Genomic DNA, 24918 nt, shown 5'->3' on the forward strand with positions numbered 1-24918 from the left:
TATGTGTTCATGTGTCAGTCTGTCCGGAACATAAAAATCTTTACATATTTACTCTTTGTGTCCATGTGTCCGTCTGTCCGGAACATAAAAATCTCTTTACATATTTACTCTTTGTGTCCATGTGTTTGTTTGTCCGGGAGGCAAAAACTCTCTTTACATTTTGCCCTGTGTCCACGTAACCGTTCATTCATGAGGCAAAAAATCTGTTTGTATATTTACCCCTGTGTTTATGTGTTCGTCTGTTCGGGACACAAAAATCTCTACATATTTACCCTATGAGTCCATGTGTCCGTCTGTTCGGGACATAAAAATCGCTTTACATATTTGCCCTATGTGTCCATGTGTCCGTCCGTCCGGAACATAAAAATCTCTTTACATATTAACCTTATGTGTCCATGTGTCCGTCTGTCCGGAACATAAAAATCTCTTTACATATTTACCCTATGTGTCCGTTTGTCCGGAACATACAAATCTCTTTACATGTTTATCCTATGTGTCCATGTGTCCGTCTGTCCGGAACATAAAAATCTCTATACATATTTACCCTATGTGTCCATGTGTCCGTCCGTTCGAGAAACAAGACAGTCTCAAGAGCTATTTTGATGGATCAAAAGCTAGGAATTGAGTTCATTGATAGAGATGATCCATCCAGTTGATCCGCTGTGGCTTCTCATGAACTCCCATAAGGAGTTATTATACTGTAAATGAATTGCGCCTCGATAGTATGCAACCTAATTGTACCTAGACATTATGTTTGTTGCATACCATTTAGTTACTTTCAATATTCTGACCAAACTTCTTCACGTGGTGTACATGTGGCACTGAATTTCCTTACACTCAGTTGCTCCACTGCGGCCGCGGTGGCTCAGTGGTAGAGCGTTCACCTCTGGTGCTAGGGGTCTCGGGTTCAAACCTGCTCCCGCCAAGTGGACTTTGTGGTGGACAAACACCGTGTGCGTGGGTTTTCTCGGGGTTCTCCCGTTTCCTCCCACTTTCTTCATTCCACCATTTCATTCATATCTCATCATCACCGTCTCCTTTAGCCTAACCGGCATAACCGTGGGACGTAAAACTCAAAAATTTCATCTCATTTCATTTCAGTTGCTCCACTCTCGCTTGTCTAGTGGCTAGCACGCCCACTTTTGAAACATGTCTTCTCGTTTTTGCTCTGATACTAACCTATAAATTGCATGTCTTTTCTATAACACTTCCATTACTTATGCATAGCATAGTTGGAAAGTCAATAAACGAGAAGAGAGCATGAGAATAGTAAAGTCGATGGACGATACGAAACTGATAGATCACCTGAGAGTTCCAGTGGAAGAAAAAACTCTCAACCTGCGCCAAATGAATAGCCAGTGATAGCAAAATACTTAGAGACATGCAATATAATAACTTAATTAGTTTCACTACAGAGTCTTCCAAAAGTCCTGCAAAAAAAAGTAAAAAGCTGTAACTTTGTAACCATTTATTGTATTTGTACAAAACTTTTAGTGTACTTGTAAGAAAGTCTGAAATTTTGTTTCCAAGCATTTTTTCAACGCCAAACCTCCAGCTGAGCACCATTTACGTCCAAACATTGCTGAAGTCTTTTCGGGAATCCAAGAATGGCATTTCATCCGTAATACTCCCAATCACATCACGTATCTTCTTCCGGAGGTCCTGAACATCTTTCGGTTTTAGCTTGTAAACTTCTGTATCATTTTCTTACGAATGATATTATGTAGCATTGCCATTGGCACTCGCAGCTCCAAGGATCTGCGTTTCAACGATTTCTTTGGACTTCGCAACACGCTTTCCTACACGGATTGAATCCACTGGTTGTTGGCCTTCCGGTACGAGGCAAGTCCAAGACACTTCCGGTAGCTAGGAACTTATTGTACCATCTCTTGATACTTGAACCTGCAGGTGGTTGTTTCTGATATATTTGTCGGAATTTTCTTCTCACCAAAACACTACATTTTAACTCACAAAACCACGCCACACACGCTTTCTCTTGAGTAGACGCCATCTTTGTCACGGGATTTGCGATTATGACGTCAACGTTTACATCCGCCTATTGTTGCCAACAAAATTTTTTAACATTTCCATTAAACATTACAAACAAAATACAAAATTATAAGTAGTACTTTCAAAGTTACAGTTTTTTACTTTTTTGCAGGACTTTTGGAAGACTGCATTTTCTCATGATTAATTACTCTTTGCACCTCGCGGGTGCTTTTAATTTTGTACTTTCGCTTGAAGCCGCCATTAGAACGGATGCAGGATAAATTCAGCATAGATAAAATCAAGTGAGAATGTGTAAGAACACACTATATGTGAGTGCATGTACTAATTGATTTGATGGCTGATAATGGATTCTCGCTCGTATGTTGGAATTACTCACAGTTCAAAAGAATGAATGATGTCTTTATTACTGATTATAACAGACGCTTCATTCATGTGTAACATATTCCTGAAAGGTTGCCGACATGCAAGGATAAACAAACTAAAATTGAATGCAAGATTGCAGCCCAAGTAAAGTTTGTTTAAACAACGAGTCCACCACGTCCTTAATGGAATTTACTAGTATAGGTGCCTGTTAAGGTAGTACTCAGCTCCCTTTGCTAATAACGTCGGAACGTCGGGAGCAAATTATAAACTTTTTTGACGCTAAAATGTAGTTTTCATTAGTTTTGAGACACTCAAATCATACTAACATTGTTCTATTTGCTTCATAGTTGTTTAAAGGATACATATATGTATCTTATGCTGGGGATTGTACCTCAGGCTGATAGTTACGGGCTGGGATAGGGGAGCTCAGATTACCTTCAGCTCCCCCGAAACGGGGATTGTTGCACTTATTACTATTTTATCAGAATACGAAGGATTTTTAGTACGTTCGTTTGTCCGTTACTCCACACGATAACACTTGAGCGAATGTGATTTTTTTTTTTAATTCTGCTTTCTGTAATAGATAGCTGGAGAGATTGCATCGATCGAGTTCTTTAATGAAGTCATCAACGTGATGTACTGTTCAGTTTAAAGCGCATGATATGTCTTAGCTTCTATGCAACCTATACAACAGCAAAGCATTGTTGGTTGCCTATGGTGAAAGGATATGTAACTCTACCTAATCCAAAAATGTTCGTTAGATTTTGGCTTCAAGAGATCCTCTTTACTGTCTTTATTAGGAGTTATTATGTTGTTATTATTATTATGTTATTATTATTATTATTATTATTATTATTATTATTATTATTATTATTATTATTATTGTTATTATTATTATTATTATTATTATTATTATTATTATTATTTCAAAACTATTCTACACAAACGCATGGGAAATCTAATAGAATAGCTATGTCGACAGATATCAGAGCAAAAATGGTTAGGGACGGAGAGAAGCTGCTTCTTGAAATGCATTCAGTGTCCCAAGCACAGATTCTACATTCTCCCTTAACCCTTTACTCAAAGCAGAAGTGTGTGTGGCCAAGGTGGCTCAGTGGTAGAGCGCTAACCTCTGATGTATACGGACTTTGGTTCGATCCCCGGCCAAATAAGTTTGTGATGGAGAACATTGTGTCCGTGGATTTTCTCGGGGTTCTTCCCATTTCCTCCACTTTTTCATTCCACCAATTCTTCAATTACATTCACTTGCCTTAATCATCGTCTCCCTTAGCCTAAATGGCATAATCTTGGTACGTTGAACTGCAATACTTCATTTTTCAAACCAGAAGTGGTGATAGTCAATTATTTTCGATTGCAACGGTTGATCACCACAGAGCAAAAATGGTAACAGATAACGAAGAATGTTTTTTTTTAATTGATCTAGCATCCCACTTAATAGGATCTATTCTGCAGTCTAATATCTATACTAAAATCGAGATCGGTGGGGATCTAATATTTCCGTCTTCAACACTGATGCCCAAAGAGAGAAAGAACGATAATAGATATCAAGAAACACTTTTCTGATCTCGATTCAGTGGAATAGAAATGAAATGAAATCTTTGAGTTTTACGTCCCATGCTTATGCCGGTTAGGTTAAAGGAGACGGTGATTATGAGAAATGAGTGAAATAGTGGAATGAAGAAAGTGGGAGGAAACGGGAGAACCCCGAGAAAACCCACGAGCACGGTGTTTGTCCACCACACCGTTTGTCTCCAAGTCCGCACGGCGCGAGCTGGGATGGAACCAGGGACCCCAGGCACCGGAGACGAACGCTCTACCACTGAGCCACCGCGACCCCATTCAGTGGAATAGAATATCTTTGTGGCTATATGGTCAGCGTACGCGTTCTTGGCGTGGGAGACAAGGGTTCGATTTCCGGCAGGAGCTCCGGATCCTACGTTAAACTGTAGGTCCACGTCTCATATAGCCTCGCTGTTGAACGACACGCTAAACCTCACTTTAACAAACCAATCAAATCCTGTTTAAGTGTTATAGTATAAAAACTGTTAATTAATAAAATGATTGTGGGATCACAACGAAGAGCATTTATCTATAAATATACGGAAGTCATTATACTCCAGTAATAAATATGGTTTAAATGTTCTTGTATCTTGAAGCCCTTCGTGGGACTCTTGTAAAGCGAAGGATTCTCATAACTTATTGATGAAATTAAGAAAAAAATCAGGGCGATAAGTTTACAAAACCTGACGAGAAATGTTAAGAGACAAGACTAGAAAGAATTTTTTCGAGGTTTGAGACAAGACTTCTACAAAATTACAATGGGACAAATCCTTACGTCTCGTCTCGTCTCGTCTCGAGAGCTTTCTGTGCTATTTCACCCATAGTTTATATAAATTTCCATCTCTCCGTGGAAATCAGAAATAATCACTGCCCGGATGTGTTACTGGAAAGAACTATACAACGAACAAGATTTAACGCACGAGCTTCTTCGCGGCTCTACTGTCTGGAAACGAGAGACCAGAGTTCGATTTCCACACTGAGAAATAAATGTAGGTGGCGTACTTAAAAAGATAGGTTACATGCGTAAATCCTGTAGTTTTTGGACTTAACGTACAGCAGACTTATAACTGAAAACGCATGTTTTATAATACTTTCTGTATAAATGTTTCATCTATACGTACTTTCTGTATGAAACAATGTAGGCGGTCAGGATCTCACATACAAATGGACGTATATAACATATAGCTGACGAAGGTAAAATAAGTATATGCATGTGATATACGGAAAACTGTTAGATGTCAGACATCCTGCAACGGCATGATGTAACACCTAAGGGCAGTGCCTATGTAGCATACGGATAACGTATGCTCCTTACTGATTTCTATAGTAAGCAAGAGGATACCGTATATTTGTACAATATACCGCTGTCCGGAGAACGAATTTTTCTCTGTGTAGTGGGAGCTCAGGTAGACAGGGCCGGCCCTAGGTAATTTGCTGCCCCGTGCAATGACATCATTTGACGCCCCTTTTCTCCAGAAAGAACAAATCTTAAAAGCCACAATTTTAAGAATGTTATCCCATAATGAACAACGAAGGGGAAGGAAAGTGCACTCACACTCAGAAAGGCCTAAACACTACAAATACAATCTCGTTGTGTCTGTTTTTACTTTCTTTAAATATTACTATAGACTATTATGTTAGTGAAAGATATAGCAAACACACCTCCAGAGGAGGGAGCCGCGGTGGCTCAGTGGTAGAGCCTTGACTTCTGGTCCTTGGGATCCTGGGTTCGATCCCAGCCCCCGCCAATTGAACTTTGTGGTGGACAAACACCGTGTGCGTGGGTTTTCTCGGGGTTCTCCCGTTTCCTCCCACTTTCTTCATTCCACTATTTCATTCATCGTTCATCATCACCGTCTCTTTTAGCCTAATCGGCATAACAGTGGGACGTAAAACTCAAACATTTCATTTCATTTTTACACCTGCAGAGGAAAGATGGCAATCCTTCTTATAGAATTCAATATAGAGCTTTAATCTCAATATATCAGTTTGCAATTCCAGTGCAACTAGCACTTTCATTATTACTTCTTGATTTTCTTTCTACATCTGTTAAGTTAAAAAAAAAAAAAAAAAAAAAACTTGTTTGCAGCTTCAAGGATAACGAACTTGTTTGTGACAAAGACAAGATTAGTTTTCATATCAAAACGGTGAGAACTAACTAAATGGAACAGGTGTTCGCTACTGTTCAAGAATTGAGTTCTTGTATATGCAATTCATGCTGGAATTTGTTTGGCCTTTTGCTTTAGCACTGTCCATGTGATCTTAAAGTAATGCGACCTAAACATGATTTATGAATATACACTCTGTAAAGAAAAAATAGCGACACCTCAATTCTCAAGGTAACTTACACAGAAAACCGTAGTTGCAGCCGGCTAGAAGAGGAATAGAAGGAAATTATGAGTGTGGTAGTTCATTTGCATTATCTGTGACACCTATGGTGTCCAACGGCGCTTACTAATTATTTATGTATCAGTAATATTCTCTCCAGATGACACCTGAGAGGTCTCGTAAGTTATTTTAGTGAGAATTCTGCATTGCATTTGTGATGTGTAGGGCCAGGTAACTAGCATTTTGTGATTGTTCTCTGCTTTGTCATTGTTTGAACAGTGTCAAGTGGCTATATTGTTGTTGTGGAGCGTTGTTTTGTATGAAATTGTTGCTACATGTGGACTGTAAACAAGTATGATGGGTAAGAAATGTGACTTGTCGCCACGTGAATAAGACATAATTTTTGCTTTGCACAACTAAGTTACATCTCTAAGGGAGATGGCTGGAATACTCAAAATCCACCATTCGACGGCAGAAAGAGTAATTCACAAGCAAAAATAGTATAAGAAATCGTCCCTCCGTAAACAGTGTGATAGAAAAAAGAAAGCATCACCAGAGCAGATCACCAAATAAAATCAATAGGACTGCAGAATTAAGGAATGACTTCCCCAAAAATCGTTTCTATAATTTGAGATGATCGTGGAAATGCAGTTACTCGTACGACTGTATTGTCTTAACTGTATGAAGATATAACGAAGAAAAAACCGCCTGGAAATTCGAAACTCACAAAAACACAGAAGACTTCAACACGTAGGTTTGTGAGGCGATATGCTACTTGGACTTATGACAACTTGAATCATGTTGTTTTCTCCGTTGAAAAAGTTTAGAATAGTGGGAAACGATAGTGGTGTGAAGTTGTGGATACGAATGAGCGAGGAACTTCATACGGAGTTTGTTTAAGAGATGCAAATATTCAGTTATTGAGTGATGGTATGAGCTTGCTTCACCGTCAAAGACGTCAGAACAATGGATATACATGTATGTGAAGAGTGATTTGTTGCACGAAAACGTCTTCGAATTCAGGTACGTAAAATTTTTACAAAAGCCAAATATAACTTTCCCGAAGAAAATATGGACTACTTCGTTTTCCAGGACGTTAATGCTTCATGTCACCGAGCGAAAATCGTTAATACGTGGTGCAAGAATATGACTACTCAAAGACTCATGTGGCCTCCAAACTCACCTGACATGAATCCAATTGTAAAGTTTGGGTCAATATGAGCAGAAGACTCAATAGACAACTATCTCGGATAGAATTAAACTCACGGAACAGATAATCCGGGTGTGATTCCATGAAATCAAGGTTGCATTTTGCAATAGCCTTATCACCAAAAGGCCTCGACGATTCCCTGCACTTCCTAAAGCCCATGGTTCATATACGAAATCAAGTTTGATGTATTGTACCTCTCAAAGTTCGTACATAATATATCTTACTCTTAAGAACATATATTTTTTGTTTTGTGCTATTATTGTTGATCTTTCATACTTTTATGAATAATTCTTCCCACAGACGATTTTGCTTAAAACACGCATAGCTATTAATATATGTATATAAATTCATTATATGCATATAAAAAACCTGAAACTGCGGCGCAAGTATTAAGAATGAACTGCTCACTAAGAATATGCATTGTAATATTATCAGCAATTAATGCAAAAACTCATATTTGTTAATGTATGTTGTGAAAACCTTTTCCGAGCAAGTGTCGCTATTTTTTCTTTACAGAGTGTAGTATTCAAATACATTTAAATGTCGACTAAAACCTGGGAATTCGTGTTACTATTCGGTTCAAAATCTCTTGTCGTCGCGAATTCTGTCGAGGAATTTGAAGCTTAAAATATACAAAACGATAATCATGCCTGTTGTTTTGTATGGCTGCGAAACATGGTAACTTACTCTGAGGGAAGAACATAGACTGAAAGTATTTGAGAACAAGATCCTGAGACGAATATTCGGACCGAAGAGGGACGGGAATGGGGAATGGCGGAAACTTCATAACGAGGAACTACATAATTTATACGGTTTACCCAACATTGTTAGGGCCGTCAAGTCTAGGAGGCTTAGGTGGGCGGGTCAGGTAGCTAGAATGGAAGAAAGTAGAAACGCTTTCAAAGTCTTGACTGGAAGACCAATCGGAAAACGACCATTAGGAAGACCTAGGCGCAGATGGGAGGACAATATAAAGATGGATCTCGCAGAGATTGGAATACAAAGTAAAAACTGGATGCAGTTAGCTAAGGATAGAAGTCAGTGGAGAGCTTTTGTGAACGCGGCATTGAACCTCCGGGTTCCATAGGCCATAGAGTTAGTTTTAGTTAGTTAGTATTCAAATACAAGGTCAGCTTAGTAAATTTAACTAGCATCATCATGAAGTTTGTTTCCAATAAGAAATATTTACTTTAAATAATATAGCTATGGCATATTTTGCCACCCCGTGAAAATACACGTGTTTCACATATGGTAGAGCCGGCTCTGAATGTAGATCAACCCCATGAAGATGTTACGTTCAGATCTCATATAGTCTCGGTGCTGAAAGGAGATGTTAAACGTAACACCAACGAGAATAAATCAAACGTAGCATTTCATTCGAACATCAATTATACGTTCAGACAATTTGTTCTTTTATGTACACCCTGTTCTATACATATATTCTACTGAAAAGAAGCAGTTGAACATAAACCCTTAGAATAACATAAACATATGACTATATTCACTTCCGGTTGATTAGATGGGTTAATCTGCTTATAAAAATTACTCGACTATAAATAATTATAAGAGTAGTCAGTGCTTCATTTACATTTGTTTTATTTTCTTGTTTTTTTTTTTAATAATAAATTTTCCTCCGGCTTTGCACACTTTTTTACCATCAAAACCTGTTTTCAGGAGAAAATTATTCCGCAATCAATAACTGTCAGAGAAGTTAGTTATTCAAACATCCCATCTCCCGCATAGTGCTGCCACCAAGCGACACAATTAGGAAATTACCAGTTATTTTTTTTTTTTTGCTTCCTTTTCTAGGAAACTCAAATTTAAGTAATGTGCATGATAATTAGGAAAAATGACAATGTCGGTTATAAATATTAAATATTTTCAAAAATAATAATAAATATGCAAAAAAAAAATTTACAAGTTGAACAGTAATCTTTGCGTTAAAATTGTTACGGATATTAATGTTCTGCAATTACATGCAGTTCACTTAGTAAATGTATGCACTGCATCGTTATGAATTTTATGTCATTATCGGAAGTTTAGTTGCCATAAACCGGTAAGTATAAGTCTTTATGTGGCACGGTCAGGGCAGGATTAAGGAGGGGCTGTATCCCTTGGCCTCCACGTGGATTAGGGCATAAACTCTAATCAAAATGTCCGTGGGACGTAAAACTCAAAGATTTCATTTCATTTTTTAATTAAAATGTCAAATAGCTTTTTAAACATCATAAAATAAAATATGACCAAAAATATAAAACATATTTCCTTAACTTTCCTACTGTGCTTTCACAGAAATGTATTAGGCGAAGTGAGCAAGGAGCCACATTTTTTTTTTTAAAGCTCCGAGGCTCCAGATGTGTTAATCCAGCCTTGAGCACGGTCCATACAGTGGGAGTGAAACCATTTTTGGAACCCACCTGCAGATAGCTCCAACATTCCATCTCTGGCGCTGCCAAAGGAAAGAAAAACCTCTCGAAAGATTGGGTATTCCATTTATTTTTGAACAAAACATTTCGGTTTTCTCCAAAACCGGTTCGGTTTTTCACCGAAACCGATTTCGGTTTTCTCCAAAACCGGTTCGGTTTTCACCGAAACTTGTTTCGGTGAAAACTTTTCGAAAACACACAAAACTATTTCTGTGGAAATTGATTCGGTTTCCGGAGAACAATGAAACACCATTCTGGTCAGAAATAGAACAAATTTGGGAAAAAAAAAACGGAATCGGTTTTGAAGAAAACCGAAACCGGACCAGCTAAAAAACCAAACCGGTTTTGGAGAAAACCGATAACCGGTTTCGGTGAAAAACCGAACCAGTTTTGAAGAAAACCGAAACCGGTTTCGGTAAAAAAAAACGAAACCGTTTTTTTTAATTTTCAAAAACCGGTTTCGGTTTTTCTAAAAGCCGAAAACCGAAAAACCTGTTTTTGTGCCCACCACTAGTTTTTATCAATATTTTGGCCATGCATGGATACTTCGATAACGAGTAACGACTAATTCACTCTAGTACATTCTGGTTTGTATTTCTCAGAAGGGGTATGATATGAATGAAGATGGATATTTTTCAGACTTAGAAATATTCTAAGACAGATTTAGGAAGTACGAAAGGAAACTCACCTATCTCGAAATACAAATGTGAAATCCTAATACTACTTTTCTGTATCTGTTTAATAGTAATAAACGTTAAAACCGGAAATGGTTTACATTTATCACTTCCGGTAGATGTCACCTTCATGAACGAAATCTATTCCTATCTCTTGACGTTCGATTTCCGGTAGTGATACTCGGTCCGAAAGGTGTAAAAGTCTTTTCGGGTCAGCTATAAAGAGTGAGTGTTTTTTTTTTCCTTCATTCATACCAGGCAAATGGTGGAAAATAAAAGGTTCCAGGCCACTTTCTCCTTTCGTTTCCTTTTCCTTCCTTACTTCCCAGGCTAGTGTGACCGCCAAGAGACGTCATTGCTCATACATGAGAGGCTAAAATGGCCGTATATGCCGAAAGCTTAGAAATCCAATTGAGGGATGCGCACGAGACAAGATTTGTGGGTGTGTCGTCTCGAAAATGTGCTGTAAAGTGATGTCTCGACGCGGAAAATGTATATTTTTCTATGGAAGAGCCGTGTCTCGACTCGAATTTTGTCAGGAAAATCTTGTCTCGACTCGTCTCGTGCGCATCCCTAATCTAATTCTTAATTCCTAAATTCGCCCCTCTGCATCTTGGCCAAAATTTATGGTGATTCATCAACTCGTTCTCGAGGATTGTTTCCTTCCCGGATGGACACACAGACAGAAGAAATAATATACAGGGTGACCCAAAAGTAGGTATACACCCCTGCATTGACCAGGTATAACATTCTAGCTAATGGATTTATTTGATTCGGCTATTCCCGGATTAAGCTATAAGGAGAAAAAAACGTTAAGAACAAATAATAAAGAAACTAGGTCTACCTGTTTGATAACAATAAGAAATGATATAAAACACAGTAAGATGATTAGTATTTTATGACTGTCTTTTAGGATTAGTATTTTAAGACTGTATACCTACTTTTGGGCTAGCCTGTATAAGAAAAAGTTTTTGGTATTTCAAACTCCTTTAAAAAATAAGACAATACTTTTTTATTGTATGGATGTTGATTGATTATTTGTACTGTGTTTACGTTCTTCGTCAACAGCGAGACTATATGGACAAGACTACGGTTGAAAATGGAACCTGAACCACTATTGTGCAGTCGACGTTCTTCAACCGGGAATCGAATTCAAGACCTCGTATATCAAAGACACGTGTACTAGCCACTTAATTTTTCACCCGGAACATTTGTCTCCGTGGTCGTTTCATTAATTTTGTTTAATTCACTACCACGGGACAAACAAAGAAAATTTGAGGAGAACTAAAACACCCATGCTCTTCAATGGAACTCGAACTCACGACGAATTGCGCCTTCATGATCCGAAGCCAAAAGATCGAGTTACCCAGTTAGAGTTTAGAGTTTAGCATTGGTGGATCTAAGCCAGGGCCGGGGGGCCTAGGACCCCCAGTTTTTTCAGTCACAAAATAATTTAAGCTATTATTTACATATTTTTGAAAGTTTATATATAGCAATCATAGTCTTGGTACTGGTTGCCCCCCCCCCCCCAGTTTTTACCTTCTAGATATGTCACTGGAGTTTAGCGTTTTTTCAGCAGCGAAGGTATATAAGACATGGATCTACAGTTTAAAGTGGGATCCAAACCACATGAGCTCCCGCCGGGAATCGACTCCTGATCTCCCGCACCAAAGGCACCAGGGAGCTCCCAAACGCTCGAAATCACTTGACTCTTGCTATCTGTCCACTATACCACCAAGAATGATGACAGAATATTAGATACGTAGTCACATATTAAGTATATCTTGACTTTTCACGACGGAAAAATTAACAACCCTAAAACTAAATTGAAAAAAAATTTGAGTTTTACGTCCCACGGTTACGCCGGTTAGGCTAAAGGAGACGGTGATGATAAGAGATGAATGAAATGGTGGAATGAATAAAGTGGGAGGAAACGGGAGAACCCCGAGGAAACCCACGCAGACGGTGTTTCTCCACCACAAAGTTCACTTGGCGGGAGCAGGGTTTGAACCCGGGACCCCAAGCACCAGAGGTGAACGCTCTGTCACTGAGCCACCGCGGCCCCCTAAAACTAAATTGAATTGCATACAGGAATATAATGGTAGTAGTATGGTAGCACCAATCTCTTTTTCTATAGACCCTACTATTGCCGTATTCTTAATTTTAGTCTCCAAAAATTATTTACATGGACTTTCCTAATACATCAATTAGTATAGATAAAAGGTAGCTTCTTATATCTCTTGTGTGCTTGATTTCTTTATATGCACCATATAGTAAGATAGTGTGTACACCATCTAGCGGGAAGAACCAGAATTACTAGCAGAAGTAGAATGCGTCTGCAGAATTGATTCTCTTCCGATGAGTTTCCAGTAAAGCTAGAATAATAATACTACAACTGTAGATTGATCCTACAATAATGCATTCTATCCATTGCTTAAGGTAGTGGTTCTCAACCTAGTTCCTATCTCTTGTAAGCGACTCCCTTATAATTTCGGTTTGTAATGAGCTTGTGTGGAATTTTTAATATACCTATTGCGAGGATCTCACGATACCCATCTATTTCTATAATAGTAGAATCCATTTCATGTATATAGTGGATACAGTAACTTCCCTAAAAGCGAATGGGTTAAAACCAAATTTGGTCAGATCATTCATCTTTCGCTTATCTTCACGATCCCCCATGAAACCTTCTCGTGACCCCCTAGGAGTCGCGACCCCCAGGCTGAGAAACCCTGGCTTAAGGTATCCAAAGGTTGAGAAACCTGGAGGTTCAACGCCGGAGAAAGAAAATATTTCCAGTGGATTATGTCATTACCAGTCTTCATCTTTCTCCGTCTTTTTCCACTTACGTAGGATTGACATTTCTAATAAGTCTTGTACACAAAGCCCTTTCTCGGAATTCTTTCCCTGTTAGAAATTTCTCGCTGAAGTTATCTTTCTGTTTCCTTCTTAGTCTCCCTCTATCTATCTTCCATCCACTTCTATTCCAACATTCTTTTGGCCACACAGTCATTTGTTCTCATTACATGGCTATGCCATTGCAATCTTCTTTCTTGCAACTTTATAGATATCTTTATAACCTTCGTTGTTTCCCTTACTTTTTCATTCCTCACTTTCTCTTCTTGTTATCCTACACATCCGGCTCAGCACGCTTATTTCAGTAATATTCAACCCATTTTCTGTGTTTTCTTTATTGGCCATGTTTCTGTTTCGTATATCTTTTCTGGCCTAACCACTGTTTTGTAAATCATGCTTTTATCCTTTACCGTGATTCTGCGGTCATACAGAACGCAAAATATTTTCTTCCGATTTTGCCATTTCTCCTGCATTCTATAACTTACTTCCACGTCCAAACTATCATTCTCGGCAACAGATGACCCTAAATATTTAAAGTTTTTACTTCATTCTGTTGAATTATTCTGCTGATAGTCTTACTTACCTATTTTCCTCTCCGTTGAGCTCGAGATATCCAATTTTCCATACACTATTTTTTCTTGTTTAGGCCTCTACCTTCCAAAGACTTTCGCCGATTTTGTACTTTACTTTCAACAACTTCTCTATAGCACAAAATCATTGGCAAATATCATACACAAAGGATAGGATAGGATAGGATTTAGATTTCTGGACTTTCAGCATCTAAGGCCATTTAACCCTTCACGTTTTGAGGGATGACTTCCCTCGGCGAGCACACCATCCGGGGAAAGGGAAGGAAGAAAGGAATGGGGAAGGAAGGAAGCGGCCTGGGACCTGTAAGTTAGGTACCACCCCGGCATTTGCCTGGTGTGAATGAGGAAAACCCAGGAAAACCTTATTAAGGGTGGCTGGCCTGAAAAAGCGTTTTACACATTTCGACCGAGTGACCCCACCGGGAATCGAACCCGGGACCGCTCCATACACAAAGGAAGTTAATCCCCCACATCTTGAGTGCGAAAATCCATGACAACGTTGAAGAGCCACAGACTAAAGATTGAGCACTGGTGTCAGGGACGTACGCAGGGGGTGGGTCCTGGGGGTCCGGAACCCGTCCGAAATTTCTACTTGTGTGTAAATTTAGCCTAATTTTAGGGGCAATTTTAGGAATTTTAATATAAATACCCTCATAGTGAATACCCTCATATTAAGTTTGGACCCCTCCCAAAATAAATTCCTTCGTACGCTATTGCCTGGTGTAATCCAACTCTAACAGGGATTTGGCGCATTCATTCCATACTGCTTCTTGCTTGAGTCGTACTTCCTATACAGGGTGTTTCAAAACAACGCCGACGTTTGGGAGGTGATGCCTGACACCAAGATAGGACAAAAAAATATAGAACAACCTACGTAAAAAACGCTTCCTTTCGGAGTTATAAGCTGCCGAAAACATGAAAAAATGAATTTTAAAGGTCCATTGGCCCAAAACTATGGGACCTACCGTAGTCGGGTCAAGACTTCACTTAGGAATTAATATGTGCGTTATCCAAAAATACATGTCTCAGAATCCTAAGGTACTCAAACAACAAAGGGAGTTGGGCTACGCGCAGATAATTTGTAGTACTCACTAACTCCCTCTATAAAAATTGTTGCGGAAGTAGCGCAGGATTCTGAGACATGTATTTTTGGATAGCGCACATATTAATTCCTAAGTGAAGTCTTCACCGGACTACGGTAGGTCCCATAGTTTTGGGCCAATGGACCTTTAAAGTTCATATTTTCGGAAGCCTACAACTCCGAAATGACGGATTTCTGCACCCAGGTTGGTCTATACTTTTTGTCTTACCTTGATGTCAGGAATCACTTCCCAAACGTTGTCCGTGTTGTTTTGAAACAGCTTGGATACATATATTGGATTATCCTTGCGTACTTCTCTGGCACTTCTTTTTTCCTGAGACATTTAAACACTTCCTGACGAGAGAGACTGTCGTAAGCCTTTTCCAGATCAATGAAGACTATATGCAATCTTTTTTTCTGATATTTTTCTATATTTGTCTTAGTATAAAAACTGCATCCGTCGTATTTTTCTGGTATAAATCCAAATTGTTCTTCTTCTATTATTATTTCCTCCTGTAATTGCCCCTCCTCCACTTTCTCTTAAATTTTCACACTAGGTGACATTAGCTTGATTTCTTTGTAGTTTCCACAGTCCTGTACGTACGCCGCAAGGTAGGCGCGCTTCTAGGTTGGGAACCTCTGGTTTTAGAGTTTCATTACCCTCCTTAACATTGAGAATATATGAAACGTGTACGTAATGCTTAACGTGGAAACTGAACCAGATAAGCTCCCACCGAGAAACGAAAGAAGGTATTCTGCGTCGAAAGATACATACGATAACCATAGTAGCTACAGGGAGCTCTCAAATAGGGTTCGAGAAATGACAGACAGTAGTAAAATTTCCATATGCAATATATATCGCATAAAGAACGCAACCTTTGAAATGTCCGCCATTTCTGTTATGGTAAGTTGGCAGCACTGAACGTCTCACGATTTTTATCTATTGTCTTTGTGCGTGGTTACTAGTCATAGCGCACGAGTTTCACGGAGTTTACGAACAGTCTTTGCATGACATGTACATTTATAATAAATTTTCACTATGACAACACGCTGTTCCCGTCATGAAACGCTCTATTCCTACCTGTATAGAAAACAGATGACGATCATGTGCTAATCGGCGCTCTGTGAGTACTAACCACAAAAGACAACAGATGAAAATCGTGTAACGTTCAGTGCTGCCAACTTACTACAACAGAAATGGCGGGCATTTCAAAAGTTGCATCCTTATGGTGGCACCCATTAGAAGCGTCTAAAATAGCCACATTTGTAAGCAATAGATTTTTGAAGTAAGTTGAGCCATCGCTACAAATCCCTCTGATATACAACTTTATCTTCTTAATTTCTCGATCTGCTTCCCATTACTTTCAAACTAGGATGCTTCAAAAATTTATTTTCCAAACTTCCTGCACCTTATAGTTCTCAACTACGGTAGTTTTTGAGCCCTGCCCACCTTTCATTTGATATATAAAAGTATTTCCACAAATGTATATTTCACGCACCCTGTATAGAATAGAGTAACAGTCTTCATACGTAGATAGCTTCATCCTAGTTTTTTGACGTACGCCACTGGAATCACAAAAAATAGGATTCGTTTGTTCGATTGTTTTTATTAACTTTACTATTGGTTTTCAATCTTACGCACAATTCCCTAACATGGATACATAGTTCCGCTTCGTAACTTATCTAAAATTCACCTAGGATAACGTCAAATACATTATTTCCAACTCTAATACGGCGATTCCCTATTACCACGACTAATATCTCTAGGTATTTATTGTGTGTTTGCACAGGCTAATTCCGAAACTCTATAAAATATACTAGGGTTATTTTTCTTTCAACCTCCATTAAGTCACTAGCAGAGAACCACATGAGATGACAAAATAGGAAGAATACAAACTATTCATAGATCGTCCCCTATCCCGATAGACAGCATTGCCGTTTGAGCGTTTGGAGTGGCAAACTTTGAACATATCAACTGCAATTGAAGTGCCTGACAAGTATAAATTGATTTGTTCAGGCGATCATCTTGAAGTTTCAGGGAACTCAGCAGACAGTTTATAAGTCGTAAACTACGCCTTTTATGAACCACATGAGTTGTTTGCTGCCATGGTTTTCCGTTCTTTCTTAAACTCTCTGCAACAGTCGTGCACACATGTATTACTTATTAGTGTTGCCACGAGACGAGACATTTCTCGTGTCTCGTCTCGTCTCGTACTTGTCCCGTCTCGAAAACGAGACGAGACACGAGACGAGACGGGACGTCTCATGAAATGTCTCGTCTCGTCTCGTGTCTCCAAAATGAAAACGCTGGCGGGGATGGCCAAGATTGAAATTGCAAGTGGTCATACAGGTTGCAAAAAAAAATCCCCTTTGTGAGAAAACATGTTGAAAAGCCTTCATAGAAAAGTGTCCTCTGTCTATTGAATGAAAGAATCGTGATACATGAGCTTCCAGGAATATCATCCTTAATGTCTTGTCCCCAATTCCCCTTACTGTAAACTGAGGAATTCTCATTTTTTCTATTTCTGGCTGGAATGATGACAAACAAAATCCAAGACAGGGAAGATTTTTACAAGGTCAAGAAACCGAACTACCACCACCATCTACTCAATTTGAAAACTGGGTAAGGTCTACAGTCATTACAGGCTGTAGTTGAAAGTTCTGGCTGAGATGGCGGAAGAGAACAGAACAGACTACACTTGTCTTTATTCTCTGGTGGCAGTATTCTTTTTGCTATATGAACCGAAAACGGCAACTGAAGTATGTCATCTTGCAACTAAAATTTTGTCTTCTCTCTCTCTCTCTCACACACACACACACACACACATACACATAAAAACATACTTTTACTAGTTTACCAATCGCTCGCTTATTATACAGCAGTCATGTTGTAAAATTCACCTCTTCTTTTGGAAGGCCGGCGAAGGACAAAGAAAGCAAAGATATTATCGACGAACCCTTCAAATTGTTTGCTTTCAGCAAATTTATGATACTAACAATAACACTTTAGGTGAAGAGGTTTTACAGGGGGACCTTCGTTTTGTTACGCGGAAATGTTTGATCTGACCAGAGTGCGAAATTGCCCTCTGCTTCCATGTTGAGAGGAGGGGAATACTTCCCTTTCCTAGTGAATAATATTCATTATGATCTGAATTATCTTCAGATATTGTTTCTTACAGGCATATAAAACCTCTCGAACTTGATAAGTTTAAAGAACATTTGGTATAATATTCATGGAACTCCGTTGAAAGCAGAAAATATCATGAGAATGATCAAAATTCGAACATTGGTGAACATAATTAACAGAAAAGAAATAGGATACCCAAACCATATTTTTAAACCTGCTATAAAATATATCCTATATTTTTACTAATTCCTTACTCCCATGAAAGTGTCCTGGGGAGGATATTCTCTCCAATTATTTCAGACTGAAATCCTTTTATCCCGTACGATTCCCCCCCCCCTGACACAATACGAAAAAACAAATGTTGTTAAAATCCATACACATGACCCTTCCAGGACTCAACCCGGGGCCTTCAAGCCATGGTCTATCGCCGCACACCGCTCGGCTTGGTATGAAGATGTACGTTGTATGATTGCGAATAGATCACGATAATATAAGAAAGTTTAATCCAAAATGGCTACCCAAAAATCAACTTTTTTTTAGCCACTAGCTAATCTGGGTGTACTGTCATGAGTTTGTTACACAAACGGGGCAACCACTACATAGTAGCACACGCCCCGCGGTTATAGGAACAAATTTGAACCATGGAGGTGAAGACTAGCCCCAAGCATTCTTTCGTCCGATGTGTCGTTCAGCTCCCATTACTATGGCACTTTAAGTAGAGCTTACTGTGCAGTAACATATAAAATTTCAATCAAATACTTTCTATTACTCAATAAAATTATTTGGTTCTGGTTTTTTTTAAAAGAAAAAAATAATTGCAACAAATCTAAACATGCTAAACTGGAAAGTAGTTTTTGGATTGTTATGGGTTAACACTGTGAAACCTAAAGGCTGGAATATATGAAATCAAAGTATACACACATATCTATCTCTCTATTTATCTATATATCTTTCCATCTCTCTCTCTCTCTCTCTCTGTACATATATATATATATATATATATATATATATATATATATATATATATATATATATATATATATATATACAGGCACTATAAAGCAAGTGGGCTGATAGTATACGATAGTGTCGGGGATGATGACACCTTTACATCGAACTTTGCTTGTCGTGTAAACATTATTTGACATTAGTGTCTTCATCTTCGACGTAACTATGAGCAATTTGCTGTATATTCGTGTATTGAAACTGGTGAAACAAATTTCAATGTTTCAGAATGTTAAAGAAAAAAAGCAGCCAGGGTCGAGAAGCCTCAGACAACTAACAGCAGAGATATATTATCTTGTAAACTATTTGTCCTTGCCTTGTGAGCTTATTTGAATTTATTTTTAAGACCTTTAAGCAACTTTGGCCGAGTGGATGATCATGGGAAAATTAGTGGAATGAAGAAAGTGGTAGGATACTAGACAACTTCGAGAAAACACACACATTCGAAAAATTAAAGGAAATCTTTGGGTTTTACGTTCCACGGTTATGCCGGTTAGGCTAAAAGAGACAGTGATGATGAATAATGAATGAAATGGTAGAATGAGGAAAGTGGGAGGAAACGGGAGAACTCCGAGAAAACCCACGCACACGGTGTTTGTCCACCACAAAGTTCACTTGGCGGGGCTGGGATCGAACCCGAGACCCCAAGCACCAGAGGTGAACGCTCACCACTGAGCCACCGCGGTCCCCACACACTTTCAAAGTTTGTCCATCACAAAGCTCACATGGCACTAACCGAGATCGAACCGACTACCACATACACTAGAGGTGAAGCCTTCACGGTGTAGCTACCGTGACATTTCTTGTCTTGTGTTTTCTGGGTAATACTTATAACTTAGTTGTATCTTGATTAGCATGGTGCAGCCTGATACATTTTACTTTCGTTCCATGGTATGCTGCTATATTTTTTACGAGACAAGACGAGACAAAACGAGACAAACAAGACGAGACGAGACGAGACGGGACAGGACCTCTCGAGGCGAGACACGAGACGGGACGAGCACATTTTTTTTCGAGACGAGACATGAGACGAGACATGCTTTACACGAGACGAGACGAGACTTCAGGCTGTCTCGTCTCGTCTCGTCTCGTGGCAACACTATTACTTATAAAATTCCCACTGTCATCCGCACTAATTCGACAATGAATTGCGGCTGTATTATACTCTCCCACTTCGAGAAATCAAACTACATAATGTAGTTCACACTTGACGTGCGCTTCGATTGCACTCGATATGTTTCCACGTTGGCTACTCTCGTCATGAACGTCGGTAAGTCCTTCCTTTGACTCTCTGCAGCAGTCGTCCACACAGTCATCACTTATAAAATTCCCACTGTAATCAGCACTAATTCGACAATGAATTGCGGCTGTATTATACCCTCCCACTTCGTGAAATCGAATTACATAATGTAGTTCACACTTGGTGAGTGCTTTGATTGCAGTCTATGCTTCCAAAACTCGCTACTCCAGAATGATTGAACGGAAGAAACTGTCTATTGTAGGGGACGGTCAATAAACAGTATTGTCTTATCCCCCTTTTCATCATCTCATGTGATTCTTCTTTCGATGGTTTAACTGACATTAAAAAAAAATTCTCGTACAAACATGTTATCAATTATCTAATCACTTCCTGCCCGATTACTATTTCCGACAGAAACATGTAGATGCTCCAGTTAAAGTTGTACAACGTGCAGTCTCTCCAATGTTATAGATGTACAAGCTTCGAGAATTCACTGCTTAAGATATTTAATGTTGACGATCCTCGAGTGCAAGATCTGCCTCCACATCTCACAACTAGAAGTCTATGGGTGACACAAGATTGTGGAAACAACTTCACAAGACCTTATCTTCCAATCAATGATTCTGGAAATCACAAATCTGGAGGCAAATCCAACCTAACTAATGTGGAGGCTTAGCCATTTAAAATGTTATCGTAACTTTATGACAATGTTGAAAAACATGAAATGAAATCTGAGTTTTATGTCCCACACTTATGCCGGTTAGACTAAAGGAGACGGTGACGATGAGAAATGAATGAAATGGTGGAATGAAGAAAGTAGGAGGAAACGGGAGAACCCCAAGAAAACCCACGAGCACGGTGTTTATTCACCACAAAGTCCACACGGCGCGAGCTGGGATCGAACCAGGGACCCCAAGCACCGGAGGTGAACGCTCTACCACTGAGTCACCGCGCCCCCACTATGGCAATGTTGAATTTCGTGGGAAAGAACGAGAAAGAAACCTCATTTTTGGTGCAAAGAATCCGTGTTCAATCCTAGATATGTAAGTCTGTAATATATATAATCATATCCGTGAATCTCCTCGGGGTTGTCTTGTTTCCTCCCACATAGTTCATTCCTCCTTCCTCACTTTACATTAATCTTCAAGCTACTTCATCCTACAGATATAACCAGAGCGGAACATCATACCAAAAGTTCATGTCATGAGAAATTCAACAATAATTACGATTCTTGAAGATATTTTAAGAAGAAATCAAAAGTGTTCCACCTACCTATATTCTTATGTTGACTTTCTGGCTTCAGGAACTCTCTACGAGCATAGGGCCAAAGACCAGGTTTGTACCATTCCTAAAATTGAAAACAAAAATATTCAGAAAGGTTGACGTTTGAGAATTATTCTTAAGTTACTAAACTTACTTTTACTATCAGATTTTCTCCTAGGATTCTAATGTAAAAGTTTTCTATAGTGTGTTGTACAGCAATTATGAATGTATGCCTACATTACAAGCAGCTACCAATCTATAGTAACGTTATTCATCTCAGTTGACATATTTTGTAATTTTTGCGGTCAATGGTATTTCAGAGTGTGTTCCAGAGGAAATCAACTTAGAAGAGGTCGCTTCAGTGTCTTCGTGCTGGATAAACAGCGATCCATTCTCATAGCAAATAGGAGAAGTCAGGGACGTACGCAGAAATTTATTTCAGGAGGGGTCTAAAGCGTTTTGGGGGTTCAAATACAATTTGAGACTAAATTAAATGAAAATTTCAAAAATTGCCCCTAAAAGTAGACTACATTTACAAAAAAGTCGGGATTTCGGGGGGGTCCAACCCCCAGGACCCACCCCTGCGTACGCCCCTGGGAGAAGTGTATATCATTTGGGTCCTGCAATGCAGTGGTACTTCTACCGTAACATGAGATAGACAGGGGTGGGACTCGATCCCCTTCCAGTTTCAGGAAGTCATCGGATTCTATTAGGTTCTGTCGAGTTATAGTCAAACTGTGAAATATGATATCTGGTGGTGTTGGCACGCTTCCAGACATTGATGGCACGGGGAGAATGAGCTTTTCCTAAACGTCCCGTGCCAATACCAGATATATCGGAGCTCTGTAGATTTTCGACCGATCACACAACGAGCGTATCCCTCTTCCTCAATTTGGAAGAGTTCTGGTATCCACTCAAGAAATGGCAAGACATTTGCTGTAGCAATGGTGGGACTTTCGAAACTCTGTTAAAAAAAAAAAAAAAAAAAAAAAAAATTCTCCTAGTGCATTAGGATATTGACAGAAAATGGAATCCAGATAGTCTCGGTATAACAATTTTTAAATAATTATCTCAATATTCTGACACTTTCAGTTGATCGCAATTATCACGAGTCGTAATTGGCGCAGGCCGCAATGATCACGACACCCTATGTATACGAACATTTCAATGCTCAGTTCGAAGTATCAAAGTATAAACACCACTAAATATATTTGCCATTTTAGAGAAGTATTGAACGTCATTTAAGGGGCAGGGAGTGAGTGAGTTGGGACATACATGTATTTTAATTAATGGTATAATAAATTGATAGAAATCTTGAAGCTCTACTTACGTCGTTGGAGAATGACTCTACCCCCCACCGGGAGTAAAACCTGAAATGACGTTCCTGACTCTAAAGAACACTGCAAGAGAGAGAGAGAGTAAAAAAGAGCACTTACCTTGTCTCCAATCCCTGTAGAGATCACCTCCACACCAATTTCACTCTTCAATTTGTTCTTTATATCTTCTGCAAAGTAGAAAAAAAATGTTCGTTACGCCAATATGAAATACAAAGTTAATGATAATACAAAAGCTATGATAATACAAAACTACCGCCAAAGCACTCCGGTGTGTTACGGTGGGTAATAATTTGTACTCCTTCCCTTTATTCCTCTAAAGCAGCGTTTCCCAACTGGTGTGCCGCGAATAGACCGCTGGTGTGCCGCGAGGAAATCGAAACATAATTATTAATTCTATAGCTACCAAATTGGAAGACATAGGGAAAAATGCATATTTTTGTATTTCACATTACTATGAATTTCTACCATAGAAAAAATTACTGTCTACATCTATTACTGTGTAGCAGACAGTATTTCGGCTCGTATACATTTCCACGGTTAGCTGCTATGTTACGTTTCAATTGAGAGTCATGCTAACACCGAGAAATGGAAGCACTTGTACGGTACGCGTAAAGTGAACGTTCGTAAAACACTCATTCGCACGTAAATGACAACAATACTTTGTTCAACAGCTATGTTTTGACTTCGACGCATCGCAAGCTGTGTGATTGCAATAATATGTACCGGTTTTGGTTAAAACAGCAAAGTTAAAAGTACAAAACATTTGTTTGTTCGTTCGTTATTTAGTGATCTTCGTTCTTAGTGAAAGGTTGGATACAGTTTTCGAAAAAGAAACCCTATTTTTAAAAATCTGAGTCCTGTATTTCATTGCAATTGTTTTCTATTTTAAAATTAGAATAAAAAATAAATATAATGAATTAATATAGGGGAAAACCAGTGAACGAGCTTTCATCTTTGTGAGAAGGAGATCAGTAATCACAGAAAAAAATGACCATGGTATTTTTATATTTGCAAAATAATAATAATAATAATAATAATAATAATAATAATAATAATAATAATAATAATAATAATAATAATAATAATAATAATAATAATAATAATAATAATATGTATGAGTGTGCCGCGAGAATTCAAGTTACAACCGTAGTGTGCCGCAAGTTGAAAAAGGTTGGGAAACGCTGCTCTAAAGGATAGTCCAAAAATCTAAGAAAACAAAAATAAAATTTGAACCTGTAAGAAACATGAGATCGAAAGCTATGGATGTCAAATGAGAGAAACACGATGACTCCAGTACTTTGTTGCAAGCCGCCATATTGGATTTGAGTCGAAAATCTTATGGGGCCATAGTATATAAGTTAGTTTCAACTAGAACGTTCTCTCAGAAGAAAACATCGGTGAGATTTAGTGGCGACGTCACCTTTAATTTTTTGGGAGTGTAAGCGAAGGAGTAGATATATATATATATTTTTGAGGGGGCAGATCTTTTTTGTATAGCGTAAAACAATAACCTAATGCAGTACAGCAGGTACAGTACAGTATATAGTAAGCATGTCTCGGGGCCAGTTGGAAGGGATAGCCCCAACCCCCTTAGAATCACGTTAGTGGGCCTCATAAGATAGCAAAGTTAGTATCTGTCCGTTATTCCACACGACAATGTCATTTGTGTCCTCTCACATATTGCATTCAACGCTCTGATTTTACACTTTATACTTTGTTACAATTTTATTTAAGTATTTCCAAACTTTTGGATCATATTGAATAATGGACTATATCGTGCAAATAAATGAATGAATAATTCTACTTTAGTGAAACAAAATATTCCCA

General features: G+C 38.7%; 1 protein-coding gene across 2 annotated transcripts in view; it reads right to left on the minus strand.

Moving 5' to 3' along the window:
• Positions 1–24918, minus strand: part of IA-2 (tyrosine phosphatase IA-2) — a 775584-nt gene that overhangs the window by 523047 nt on the left and 227619 nt on the right. For both annotated transcript variants that reach the window (XM_081741273.1, XM_081741272.1), the window contains exons 12-13: positions 23191–23258; positions 21764–21839 (exon numbers count right to left, since the gene is read on the minus strand). In XM_081741273.1, the coding sequence (XP_081597399.1) occupies positions 21764–21839; positions 23191–23258 (144 nt within the window). The remainder of the gene's footprint in view (positions 1–21763; positions 21840–23190; positions 23259–24918) is intronic.

Source organism: Thermobia domestica, chromosome 15, assembly GCF_964235325.1.
Source record: "Thermobia domestica chromosome 15, izTheDome1.hap1.1, whole genome shotgun sequence".
NCBI lineage: Eukaryota > Metazoa > Arthropoda > Insecta > Zygentoma > Lepismatidae > Thermobia > Thermobia domestica.